This window comes from Piliocolobus tephrosceles, chromosome 7 (assembly GCF_002776525.5).
Source record: "Piliocolobus tephrosceles isolate RC106 chromosome 7, ASM277652v3, whole genome shotgun sequence".
NCBI classification, from domain to species: Eukaryota; Metazoa; Chordata; class Mammalia; order Primates; family Cercopithecidae; genus Piliocolobus; species Piliocolobus tephrosceles.
Genome location: NC_045440.1, coordinates 26,310,818 through 26,324,239, shown reverse-complemented (window position 1 = coordinate 26,324,239; position 13,422 = coordinate 26,310,818). Strand labels below are relative to the sequence as shown.

General features: G+C 44.3%; 1 protein-coding gene across 4 annotated transcripts in view; it reads left to right on the top strand.

The window, feature by feature from the left end:
* NUGGC (nuclear GTPase, germinal center associated) overlaps positions 1-13,422 on the top strand; it is a 75,884-nt gene that overhangs the window by 28,725 nt on the left and 33,737 nt on the right. For all 4 annotated transcript variants that reach the window (XM_026453971.1, XM_026453970.2, XM_026453972.1 and 1 more), the window contains 3 exons: positions 2,168-2,343; positions 4,498-4,516; positions 6,318-6,407. In XM_026453971.1, the coding sequence (XP_026309756.1) occupies positions 2,168-2,343; positions 4,498-4,516; positions 6,318-6,407 (285 nt within the window). The remainder of the gene's footprint in view (positions 1-2,167; positions 2,344-4,497; positions 4,517-6,317; positions 6,408-13,422) is intronic.

Here is a 13,422-nt window from a genome sequence, read left to right as displayed (position 1 = left end):
CCGTTGCTTTTGGTGTTTTAGACATGAAGTCCTTGTCCATGCCTATGTCCTGAATGGTATTACCTAGGTTTTCTTCTAGGGTTTTTATGGTATTAGGTCTAACATTTAAGTCTCTAACCCATCTTGAATTAATGTTCGTATAAGGAGTAAGGAAAGGATCCAGTTTCAGCTTTCTACTTATGGCTAGCCGATTTTCCCAGCACCATTTATTAAATAGGGAATCCTTTCCCCATTTCTTGTTTTTCTCAGGTTTGTCAAAGATCAGATGGCTGTAGATGTGTGGTATTATTTCTGAGGACTCTGTTCTGTTCCATTGGTCTATATCTCTGTTTTGGTACCAGTACCATGCTGTTTTGGTTACTGTAGCCTTGTAGTATAGTTTGAAGTCAGGTAGCGTGATGCCTCCAACTTTGTTCTTTTGGCTTAGGATGAGCCCAAAGCTTTTCTAAGTTGATTATAGTTTGGGAAGCAGAAGGACTGTAATGGTTTTTATTTTCTTGCCTAAGTCAAAGTCCATTCACCTATAAAGGAGAGACAGGATCCATTGTTGTGTGGCCCTATACGAGTCTATTTACCACTTGGGCCTCATTTACTTCCCTATAATCCAAGAGGTTTGTCTAACTCGAGAAACTGATGCTTTTTAAGCAATGATTTATGGAGCCAAAAGGTTCATGGACAGAGGGTAGAGGGTATTGTGCAGATGGTGGTTCTGGGTCCTCCACTCCCAATTAATTCAACCACAGCAGTTCTGCTTTTTAAAAATCAAGTTTATATGTTGGAATTCTAACTAAGATTTCATTTGAAAAAGTCTCCCCTGCTAAAAGCAAGCTGAAACCCACTGCCCTGGATCAAGGTTTCTCAACCTCTTGACATTTTGGGCTGCCAGATAATTCTCTGTGGGATGGGGGCGGGGGTGGGACTGTCCTTGGCATTGAAGAATGTTTAGCAGCATCCTCGGCCTTTATGTGCAAGTACCCCCCAAGTTGTCACTATTAAAAATGTCTCCAGACATTGCCAAATATAGATGCTCATTGACATACCATAGAATTGCATCCTGATAAGCCCCCTGTAAGTTGGAATCATAACCATCATTAGTCCCGATTGTCCTGGACTTACCAATCGTTCAGTAAACCCATTGTAAAGTTGAAAAGAAAAATTGTACGCTGAATCATCACAAGTTGGAGACTGTTTATATCTTCTGGGGCACAAAAACTCTACTAGTTAAATACTACTGGTATAAAGCAAAATGATGATTTAATTATCAAGTCACAAACCTGTCACCCCTTTGTATGCAAAGCACTGAGGAACCACAAATGAACTCAATCCCTGAGTTGAACCAGATTTTCATTTATGTAGAGGTAAGACAAGAGTAACAATACAATTAGAGAAATGTCACAAGGCTATGCGTGATTATCACGTGAAAGTTGCATATTTAATAAAGCAACATTTATGTCATTAATATGTTGTTATTTCATGTTCATTGGCCTTTGCAACTTGTCATGTGGTTTCTGGCTCCCTGCTGCCGTCTGGTGGCATTGTACTAAACATGCAGGGGCAGTCAAACATCAAAATGATGCCGTCAGGTGACAGCTTGGGGGTATGTGCGCCACCAAACTTAGCCCTGGAAAAACAAGAATTTTCCCCAGGGGACAACTGAGATAAAGCAAGCCAGTGATGGATCTGGGACTGGGACTGGAGGACTGATTTAGGGAATTCTGTCAATCTCTAATGGCACAAACTACTATGAAGCCTCTCCTGTGTGCTAAGCACTGGGCTTGAGGTGAGGTGGATCCCAAGAGGAAAGGTGCAGATGGTCACTTTCCATCAGGGGGCGGAGAGCAGACCTGGTGCCGTCACTGTGTCTCAGAGGCGATGCGGGAGGTAAGTCCAGGTGTTACAGGATGCAGAGGCCAGCCCATGCTTGAGGGGTCCTTCGCAGTCTTGAGGGACAGATGGGGGCTAGGCAGAGACTGTGGCCAGGTAATTAATAGAACAAGGCACATATGAGAAATGGCACGTAGCTCAGTCCAGCTAGTGCACAGAGTGTGGTGGGGAGCGGTGAGGGGTGGGACTCAAGGGAGAGGCTTAAGGGATACATTAGGGAATCGGTCCTCAGGAACTGTGACTCCATTCCTGTGCTGACACATGCTGTGGTCATGTTTTGCAGACCATTGACAAGTGCTCAGTGATCTGGGTGATCAGTGACATAGAGCGAGTTTCTGGGGGACGAGCCCACGAAGACCTTCTGAATGAGAGCATCAAAGCCTGCCAGCGGGGCTTCTGTAGGGACGTGGCCCTTGTGGTCACCAAGACGGACAAACTTCACTTGCCAGAATACCTAAGGTATTGTGCTGGGTTCACGGGGATGTGGGCTTCAGTCAGGGGCTTTCCTCTGTGGGTCCCGACTATAGCATGGAGCTTGACTGTGTAACATGGTTACGGGGCTTCAGGAAGTGACTGTTGGGGAGGAAACAAAAGACTGGGTGACTTCCTGGGACATCAGGACCCTTGGTTGGGTTGTCTCGGGTATCTGAACTTTCCAAGGTAGCTGCTTAGTGCCAAGCTGGTGTCCCCTACATAGCTCTGAGGGTGCTACTCACATGTACCAGATGCAGATGGTACTCCTGCACTTGTGCGATTTGATGATTCCACCTGCTACACAGATGTAGAAAGTGTAGACACCCCGGTAACTAGGAAGTACAAACCCGTAGTCCTACCTGGCAGGGTACAGCTTTTTTTTTTTTTTTTTTTTTCTTTTTTTGAGACGGAGTCTTGCTGTGCCGCCCAGGCTAGAGTACAGTGGCACAATCTCAGCTCACTGCAACCTCCATTTCCCGAGTTCAAGCGATTCTCCTGCCTCAGCCTCCTGAATAGCTGGGATTGCAGATGCCGGCCGGTATACCTGGCTAATTTTTGTATTTTTGGTAGAGATGGGGTTTCACCATGTTGGCCGGGGTGGTCTTGAACTCCAGACTTCAGGTGATCTGCCCGCCTTGGCCTCCCAAAGTGCTGAGATTACAGGAGTGAGCTACCGCACCCAGCCCAGGGTACAGCTTTGATGTTTCAGGTTTTTGTACTCCTGAGCTTTTTAAAAATCATTAAAAATTATTTTTATTTTTATTTTAAGTTCCCGGGTACACGTGCAGGATCCGCAGGTTTGTTACATAGGTAAATGTGTGCCATAGTGGTTTGCTGCACAGATCAACCCATCACCTAGGTATTAAGCCCAGCATCCCTAGCCAGAGACTCCTGAGCTTTTTAATTCACTTGGAACAGGTCCTCAAAAGTTGTAGAACTTTAGGTGAAGGTAGATGGATTCTCTAAGAGCTGTATTCTAACAAATAAAAGGTAAGCATTTGTGGGCTTAATAGATGTTGATTTCCATGGAGAGCTCTGCTGTCGCTATAGCTAGGAAGACTATAACTAACCTTCTATGTTGGGACAATTTTGAGAGTGAAAGGGGTTGTGATTAGTCCTTAGAGGGGATCAGCGGGCATAAACTGGGCTTTCCCATATCCATGGGGTGTGTGTTCACGGGATGTGATGTCACGGATGCGTCTCACCTCCAATAGGAGCTCCTTTACCACCGCTCCACCATTTCCTCCACACTCACTGAAGCTTAGGTCTGACTGCCGTCTTCAGGAATTCACTTGCTGTCATGGTCTGGGTTGGAATTGCAGCTTCATTTTTTTCTCCTGCATTTCTCCTCATCTCACCCCAGCAGAGAATATCTCCAGCCCTCTCTTTCCAATGCCAACATTAAAATTAACACAATTAGGCTGGGTGTGGTGGCTCACACCTGTAATCGTAGCACTTTGGGAGGCTGAGGTGGGCAGATCACAAGGTCAGGAGATCAAGACCATCCTGGCCAACGTGGTGAAACACCATCTCTACTAAAAAATACAAAATAAATTAGCTGGGTGTGGTGGTGTGTGCCTGTAGTCCCAGCTACTCAGGAGGCTGAGGCAGGGGAATCGCTTGGACCTGGGATGCGGAGGTTGCAGTGAGCTGAGATCGTACCACTGCACTCCAGCCTGGGCGACAGAGCGAGACTCCGTCTCAAAATAATAATAATAATAAAATCTAATTTGTTAATAATAAGCATTTATTGAACATGGGTAGGGGCTGTGGATTCAGAGGCACATTGCCCAGTCTTTGAGCTCACCATCTAAAAGAGGGTTAAAGGTTATACATGAAGGGACAAGCCAGGTGCTATGGGAACCCAGGGTGAGAGGGCTGCATTTTTGACTGGGACAGGGAGTGAGGTCACAGAAAATGTTCACAGCTGACAAAACGCTGGCTGGCCGTTGAGAAATGAAGGCACTTTTTTCAAGTGGACGCTGGAGGTGGGTCAGAAGAGAGAGCATCGGGTCAAAGAAAGAGCTTATGAAAAGGCACGACACAGAGCAGTATGTGCTGCTTTTAGGGAAAGTCAAAGACTGCAGTGACACATTGTAAAAGTTAAGTAATTGTTACATTTTCCTAATTTCATTTCAGAGAAAGAAAGGCGGGAAATGTAAGTATGAACTAGTTTTTTATTTTTTTTATTACCCCTGCTCAGTCGAAAATCCACACATAATTTTTGCTTCCCCAAAAACTTAACTACTGATAGCCACAGTTGATTGGAAGTCTTACTGATAGCATAAACAGTCAGTTAATACGTATTTTGTATATGTATTATGTTCTATATTCTTACAATAAAATAAGCTAGAGAAAAGAAAACATCATTAAGAAAATCACGGCCGGGAGTGGTGGCTTATGCCTGTAATCCCAGCACTTTGGAAGGCCGAGGTGGGCAGATCACGAGGTCAGGAGTTCAAGACCAGCCTGACCAACATGGTGAAACCCCGTCTCTACTAAAAACACAAAAATTAGCTGGGTGTGATGATGCGCACCTGTAATCCCAGCTGCTCAGTAGGTTGAGGCAGGATAATCACTTGAACCTGGGAGGTGGAGGTTGCAGTGAGCCGAGATGGCGCCACTTCACTCCAGTCTGGGCAACAGCGAGACTCTGTCTCAAAAAAAAAAAGAAAAAAAAGAAAGAAATCATAAGGAAGAGAAAATACATTTACAATACGACACTGTATTTATCAATAGAGTAAGTTTACTTCATCTGTTTACAAGATGAATTGTACATCTGAAATGACAGGCAATAGCAGCTGCAGACCTCAATCTATGGCACATATGAAGCAATTCAACTTTTTCTTGCAATGTCATGACTTTTCTCTGCTACTTGGGAGCTGCTCCAGGATCATTGGACTTCAGATGGGTCCCATGGTGTTATTCAAGATTTAGGGTATTGCACTAAACAGGCTGCAAAATACATGAGAACTGCAAGAGATCACTTTTTATTGCCATATGCAATTCACTGGAGCAATGCACTGCTTTCGTGGAGATGATTAGCTTCACGTGGTGTTTGGCGTTTTAAGTGGATAGTTGAAACACTTGAGCTACCACAACAGCAACAGGAGGTGGCTCTGAAGTTATTACAGTAGTATAGTGTGTACTACAGTTAATTTTATGCAGTTATGATTTAATACTGCATCTTAATGCTTGTTTACATTTCTCTTGACTGCAAATGGTACCATGTACAGTCTATAGGTGTTTACAGAAGTTTTGATAAATTTTCACTTTTCATAATAGAATCGTGCATTTCATGGTAGTACATGATCAAATATAAACTGGGATCTACATCTATTTTATACATTCATGATATACCTTTTTCTTAACTTTTTGTTATTTCTAGACTACAGGGTTTGTCTGTGAGTTTTTTCAGATTGTCACAAATCTTCAAAATGTTTTTCAATTATTGAAAAAGAATCCACGTATAAATGGACCCACGCAGTTCAAACCCATGTTGTCCAAGGGTCAACTGTGTTTTTTTTTTTTTTCTTTTGAAACAGAGTCTCACTTTGTTGCCCAGGCTGTAGTGCAGTGACGCAATCTCAACTCACTTCAACCTCTGCCTCCTGGGTTCAAGCGATTCTCCTGCCTCAGCCTCCTGAGTAGCTGGGACTACAGGCATGTGCCACCACCCCTGGCTAATTTTTTGTATTCTTAGTAGAGATGGGGTTTCACTGGATTAGCTAGGATGGTCTCGATCTCCTGACCTCGTGATCCACCTACCTTGGCCTCCCAAAGTGCTGGGATTACAGGTGTGAGCCACCATGTCCGGCAACTATGTATAATTCTAATACAGTGCATGCATATTTGACTGTCTGGACCAAATGAAGATCTGCCAAAAAAATTTGTCTTGCCACCTTATTACTGTTGATAACACTGCCTTCTGCATGTTTCTATTTCCTTTCACAACCTAGCAAGCTATTCAGAGTCAGCGAGAGGCTGTTTTAGAAAGAAATGAAATGATAAAACTACAAAGGACTAGAATTCTCAAGGAAAAACTGAAGGTGAGTTAACAGGTTTCCCTGTGTGTTTTTCTGTATCCCAGCAACTAGATTTTGAGATACAAATGTATACCTGGTATTGTGTAGTTGCAAGGGCAAAAGCTTTGGAATAGACAGTTTGTTCATTTGGTTTGTTTTGTTTTTGAGACGGGGGTCTCACTCTGTTGGCTAGGCTGGAGTGTAGCGGTGTGATCTCGGCTCGCTGCAGCCTCTGCCTCCCAGGTGAAGAGATCCTCCCACCTCAGCCTCTCAAGTAGCTGGGACTATAGGCATGCATCACCATGTCTGGCTAAGTTTTGCAGTTTTTGTAGAGATGAGGTTGCACCATGTTGTCCAGGCTAGTCTCAAACTCCTGGGCTCGAGCGATCCACCTGCCTTGACCTCCCAAAGTACTGGGATTACTGACCTAGAGGAGACATTTTGGATTTAGCTCAGTCCTACTTCTTCAGTTACCTCTGAGGCTCCATTTTCTCATCTTTAAAGTGGGGAGATAATGATATCTATCTCCTGTGATTGTCGGGAGGGTCACATGAGCATGTGGTCCACAGAGGAGTAGGCCCACGTGAGTCTGGGATCTCCATACAGTGGAGGAACTCTGGAGTGCTGTGGGACATGGAGGAAAGATGCCAGGTCACACTGGTGGCAGGGGAGGTGGGACTGGGGAGGTATTCAAGGAAAACTCAGCCTCTGGGCAGAATTTTATTTTATTATTATTATTACTTTTTGATACTTAGTCTCTCTGTGTCACCCAGGCTGGAGTACAGTGGCACAATCTTGGCTCAGTGCAACCTCCGTCTCCTGGGTTCAAGCGATTCTCCTGCCTCCGCCTCCTAAGTAGCTGGGATTACGGGCACAGGCCACCACACACAGTTAATTTTCGTGTTTTTAGTAGAGACGGGGTTTTACCATGTTGACCAGGCTGGTCTCGAACTCCTGACCTCAGGTGATCTGCCTGCCTCAGCCTCCTAAAATGCTGGGATTACAGGTGTGAGCCACTGCGCCTGGCCAATTTTATTATTATTATTTTTAAAGACAGAGTTTCCACTATGTTGCCCAGGCTGGTCTTGAACTTCTGGGCTGAAATGATCCTCCTGCCTCAGCCTCCCACGTAGCTGGGACTACAGCTCAGCAGGCACAACAGTGCTCTGCAGAGCAGAGTTTTAAAGAAACTGTAGTCTTTAGTGAGGTGAAAAAGTCAAGAAGGCGCTTTTGAGGCAGAAACAAGAACACCATTGACATAGGCTGCTGTGTTTGGTGAGTGACAGGCGAGTAGCTTGGAAAGGCTTGGAGGGGGAGTAAGAGGGGGTGGATGGGGATAAGGCCTGAGCTGCGTTTAGTGTTTTCTTATTTTTACTATTTTATCACTAAAATGGGTATAAACATACAACTCCTTACTATCATAGTCTTTTTTTTTTTTTTTTTTTTTTTTGAGACAGAGTCTCGCTCCGTCGCCTGGGCTGGAGTGCAGTGGTACAATCTCAGCTCACTGCAACCTCCGAACCCTGGGTTCAAGCGATTTTCCTGCCTCAGCCTCCCGAGTAGCTGGGATTACAAGTGCCCGCTACTATGCCCAGCTAATTTTTGTAGTTTTAGTAGAGATGGGGTTTCACCATGTTGGCCAGGCTGGTCTCGAACTCCTGACCTCAGGTGATTTGCCCGCCTCGGCCTCCCAAAGTACTGGAATTACAGGCATGAGCCACCGCGTCTGGCCTATAACAGTCTTATACAACTATAAAACTAAAACCAAGTTTAAGATAAAATATAAACAAAATAACATAAGGGATATATCAGAGTAAGTACAATGTGACAGATGATATGTTTGGCTGAAACAAAATCTTCGGTATTGGATTCAGTAGTAAAGACATCTGGCCGATGTCCAGTCTATATTCAATTTTTTTCTGTATTTTGTCTTCAATGATATTGATACAGAAAACGTCTGCTGTACAACGTGGAACTGAAAATTTCAAAGCTTTTGTTTCTAGCGCAGTATCATTAGGCCTCATGCTTAAGCCAGAATATTGTATCAGGCAATTCTTGAATGCCAGTTTTAATGAGGCAAAATGTAGTAAAGCTGGTCGTGGTCTCCTAAATTGTTCTTGTTGGTATTAAAGAAATATGCATTGTATGAGTGCCCGATCATATTATCCCTGGAAATGGAAACATGGAATACTTCGATACACAATTTACAACTATGCCAGTAAACATGCCGAATGGGTTTGTATAAGTTAGGGCCTGGGCAGCAGTACATCAGCTTGCAGGGTGACTATAGCTGTCACTGCTATGGTGCAAGTTCTTCTGAGGCCTCCAACACACACCTCTGATGGCAAGGTGATACCTTCATTCTCCAACCACTTTATTTCAGTTTGAAATATTGTGAAACCTTGACTTGTGCTACATGCCATTGTTTGGAACTTTTTTTTTTTTTCCAGACGGGTCTCACTCTGTCACCCAGGCTGGAGTGTAGTGGCGCAATTATAGCTCACTGCAACCTTGAATTCCTGGGCTCAAGCTATCTTTCTGCCTGCCCTCCACTCCCCCCGACCCCCACCAGCCTCCCAAGGGGTTAGGACTACTGGTATACCAGTATGCATCCAGCTAATTTTTAAATTTTTTGTGGAGACAGGGTATGTTGCCCAGGCTGGTCTCTAATTCCTGGGCTCAAACAATTCTCCTGCTTGGGCCTCCCAAAGCACTGGGATTACAGGTGTGAGCCACAGTGCCTGGCCTTGGAGCAAATTTAGTTTTAATCACAGGAAACATGAGACGGAAGTTCTTTATAAGGCATTCCTTGAGTTTCCGTCACTTTTTTTTTTTTTTTTTTTTGCTGCGTTTGAGATAGGCAGTCACTTTGCACATACCTCAGTATCAAAACACAACCCAGCTTCATCTACATGTGGATGTCTCCCTTTCCTAGGTCCCGTGAAGCACTTAAGTGTTGCTTTGCAAGAAAATCTGGAATTACTGTCTACTCCACCAACCAGGAGCATTTTTTCCACTAACATCAAATGTATGCCCCATGTTTCCATTTCCAGGCCTTTTGATGTAAAGGCCTGGAAAATGCTGACCTTTCAATGCTGAATCATAACATAATCTTTTAAAAGGCATATTAAATGGCAGTTAAGTAATGCACACAACTCATTAGAAGGAAGGGCAATGTGAACAGCTGTGACCAAGTTCGCCATGTGCAGTGTATGAACCTCCTAAGCACCACAGCTGGGTGGCTTGGAACAACAGAAAATTATTCTCTCCCAGTTCTGGAGGCTGGAAGTCCAAAATCAAGGTGTTAGCAGCACCATGCTCCCTCTGAAGCTGCGGGAAGGATCTGGTCCAGTTCTCTCTCCTTGCTTCTGGTAATTCCTGGCTTGTGGCAGCACAACTCCAATCTTCATATGCCATTCTTCTCATGTCTATGTCACTTTATCCAAATTTCCTCTTTTTTTAAATATACCAGTCATTGGATTAGGGGCCCACCCTACTCCAGTATGACTTCATCTTAATACATTTTATCCTCAATGACCCAATTTCCATATAAGGTCACATTTTTAGGTAGTGGAGATTAGGACCTCAACATGTGAATTTTGGAGGGGAATATATTTCAACCCATAACACCCAGGCAGTGACAACCACCTTGTGACTGCCACCTGCCCTACGGCAGTTGCAACATGCATCTCAATTTCAAAAATATTAAATGGGAAACGATGTGCCTCTTAGTATTGATAAGCTGTGGTCACATGTCAGCTGAAATTATGTGGTTGAAGATTAGGGATCACAATGTAGTTGTGGATTTGGGTTATTAGTTTGAGATTCAAGACTGAGACACAGGCACATAGATCCTTCCAAGATGTGAGATTTGGGCCCCATCCTATAGTAATGCGACTTTCCAGCTCCACATCTTTTCTTATTACCTGGTATGTTACGAGTCACTTGACCTTCCCTTAAATTTTGCCTTACCCAGTTTTTTGTTTGTTTGTTTTTTGTTTTGTTCCCGTTGCCCAAGCTGGAGTACAATGGCACGATCTTGGCTCACCGCAACCTCCACCTCCCGGGTTCGAGTAATTCTCTTGCCTCAGCCTACCGAGTAGCTGGGATTACAGGCATGTGCCACCATGCCCGGCTGATTTTGTACTTTTAGTAGAGATGGGGTTTCTCCATGTTGGTTAGGCTAGTCTCAAACTCCCAACCTCAGGTGATGCACCTGCCTCAGCCTCCCAAAGTGCTGGGATTATAGGCGTGAGCCACCACAGCTGGCTGCCTTGACTCTGTTTTTACTATAAACTCTCACACGATTTTTATTTTAACCTAATTCACAAAGTTTTACTGCCTGATTTACCTAATGGGATTTTTGTGCCCCTGCTAAGACAGTTAACATTCTTTTACATATGTTAGGTAAACTTTTAGGACTTGCGCCAAGTAGAATTTATAGACTGTATTTTGACAGTCTCAGGCATGTTGTTTGAACTGGTTAATGCCTTTACTTTAACATACCTTATTTTAGTTTCAGGATCGTAATGATCTCATAGCTTTTCACAGAACTATTGTGTTCTTTTTGATGCTCAATGTGTCACTTTGTGGCTAGTGGGAGCCCTTTAAGCTGACTCCCTTTAGCATTACTCCTGTTAGCATTTACAAAACATTCTTGGCCAGGCGCAGTGGCTCACGCCTGTAATCCCAGCACTTTGGGAGGCCAAGGCGGGTGGACCACGAGGTCAAGAAATCGAGACCATCCTGGCCAACATGGTGAAACCCCATCTCTACTAAAAATACAAAAAAAAAAAAAAAAAAAATAGCTGGGTGTGGTGGTGTGCACCTGTAGTCCCAGCTACTTAGGAGGCTGAGGCAGGAGACTCACTTGAACCTGGGAGGCAGAGGTTGTGGGGAGCCGAGGTTGTGCCACTGCACTCCAGCCTGGGTGACAGAGCAAGACTCTGTCTCTAAATAAATAAATAAATAGGGCTGAGAACATTGGCTAACACTTGTAATCTCAGCACTTTGGGAGGCCGAGATGGGAGGATCGTTTGAGGCCAGGAGTTCAACACCAGCCTGGGCAATATAGCAAGACCCCATCTCTAATAATAACAGCAAAAGTCAGAGTGCTAGCAGTACAGATAAAATTATTTCATACAAGTAAGAGTGGCAGAGTGACGTCACTGCAACATAATTTTCATGACAAAACTAGAAAAGATGGATTTAAAAAATGAGTCGTGATTTATGTTACTGATTTCAGGTAACATAATTAAACATTAAAAAAAGATTTAAAAATTGGATCATTATTATTATTATTATTTTGAGATAGAATCTGGCTCTGATGCCCAGGCTGGAGTGCGGTGGCGTGATCTCGGCTCACTGCAATCTCTGCCTCCTGGGTTCAAGAGATTCTCTGCCTCAGCCTCCCAAGTAGCTGGGATTATAGGCATGTGCCACCACGCCTGGCTAATTTTTGTATTTTTAGTGGAGACAGGGTTTTACCATGTTGGCCAGGCTGGTCTGGAACTCCTGACATCAGGTGATTCACCTGCCTCGGTCTTCCAAAGTGCTAGGACTATAGGCGTGAGCCACTGCGCCCAGCTGGGTCATGATTAATGTTACTGATTTCAATCTAACTCCAATTTTACTATGTCCTTTCTAATTCTGCTTCCATTGAATCCCCTCCCCTCCCCTCCCCTCCCCTCTTCTACCCTCCTCTCCCTTCCCCTCTCCTCCCTCTCCTTTTTTCAGAGTTTTGCTCTTGTTACTAAGGTTGGAGTGCAATGGTGCGATCTCAGCTCATCTAAACCTCCACCTGCCAGGTTCAAGGGATTCTCCTGCCTCAGCCTCCCGAGTAGCTAGGATTACAGGCATGTGCCACCACGACTGGCTAATTTTGTACTTTTAGTAGAGACAGGGTTTATCCATGTTGGTCAGGCTGGTCTGGAACTCCTGACCTCAGGTGATCTGCCCACCTTGGCCTGCCAAAGTGCTGGGATTACAGGCATGAGCCACTGTGCCCTCCTTCCCTCCCTCCCTCCCTTCCTTCCCTCCCTCCCTCCCTCCCTTCCTTCCCCCCCTCCTCCCCCCTCCCTCCCTCCCTCCCTCCCTCCCTCCTCCCCTCCCCTCCCCTATCTTCCTCTGTTGTCACGGCTTAAGTTCAATGGCACGATCTTGGCTCACTGCAGCCTCCAGCTCCCAGGCTAAAGTGATTCTCCTGCCTCAGCCTTCTGAGTAGTTGGGACTACAAGCGTGTGCCTCCATGCCCGGCTAATTTTTTGTATTTTTAGTAGAGACGGGGTTTCACCATGTTGGCCAGGCTGGTCCTGAATTCCTGAGCTTAGGCAATCTGCCTGCCTCAGCCTCCCAAAGTGCTGGGATTACAAGGTGTGAGCCACCACGCCTGTCCTCCCTTCTGGTATGAGTTTCCCCATTTTCTCCTCTTTCACATACAATATCTTTCTACAAATTTTAATATATTGTGTTACGTTTTATTATGATAAGCCATGTGTTTAAATTAGAGCAGTGTCTAATGTTTCTGTGGTGTAATTTGATGAATATCTACTAACATCTTGGATCCTACCTCCAACTATAGCCGTTTCTACTTATCTTTTACAATAATATGAACCCTTTATACTAGAGTCACTTCATTGACACTATAAAAACATTTCTTTTTGCTATAATAAAAAGCATAAATGTTAACTAATCTTCAATAATTTTTAGAAAAGTTATACAAGATTTAGGTCCAGATTTTAAATAATGCAAACATCTGGGCACAGCTAAGCACATGCCTTTCTTGGAACTGTTTTAAAACCCTATTTAAACTTAATTCTACATTAATTTCATCTCCCAGTAGAAAATAATTTCAGCTTTCCCTAAACTTTTTCCTAGAGTGAAAACTCTATCAAAGCAAAATCTCAGCAGATAGATTCTTTATGCAACTTCAGCTAACTCTATAAGAGGGTTGGTGGGGGTGGGCTTCTGGCAGTCTACACAGATATCCGTATTCCAGACTTAACTACATGTGCTTACAGCTTGGCAGGGACACGGCTTC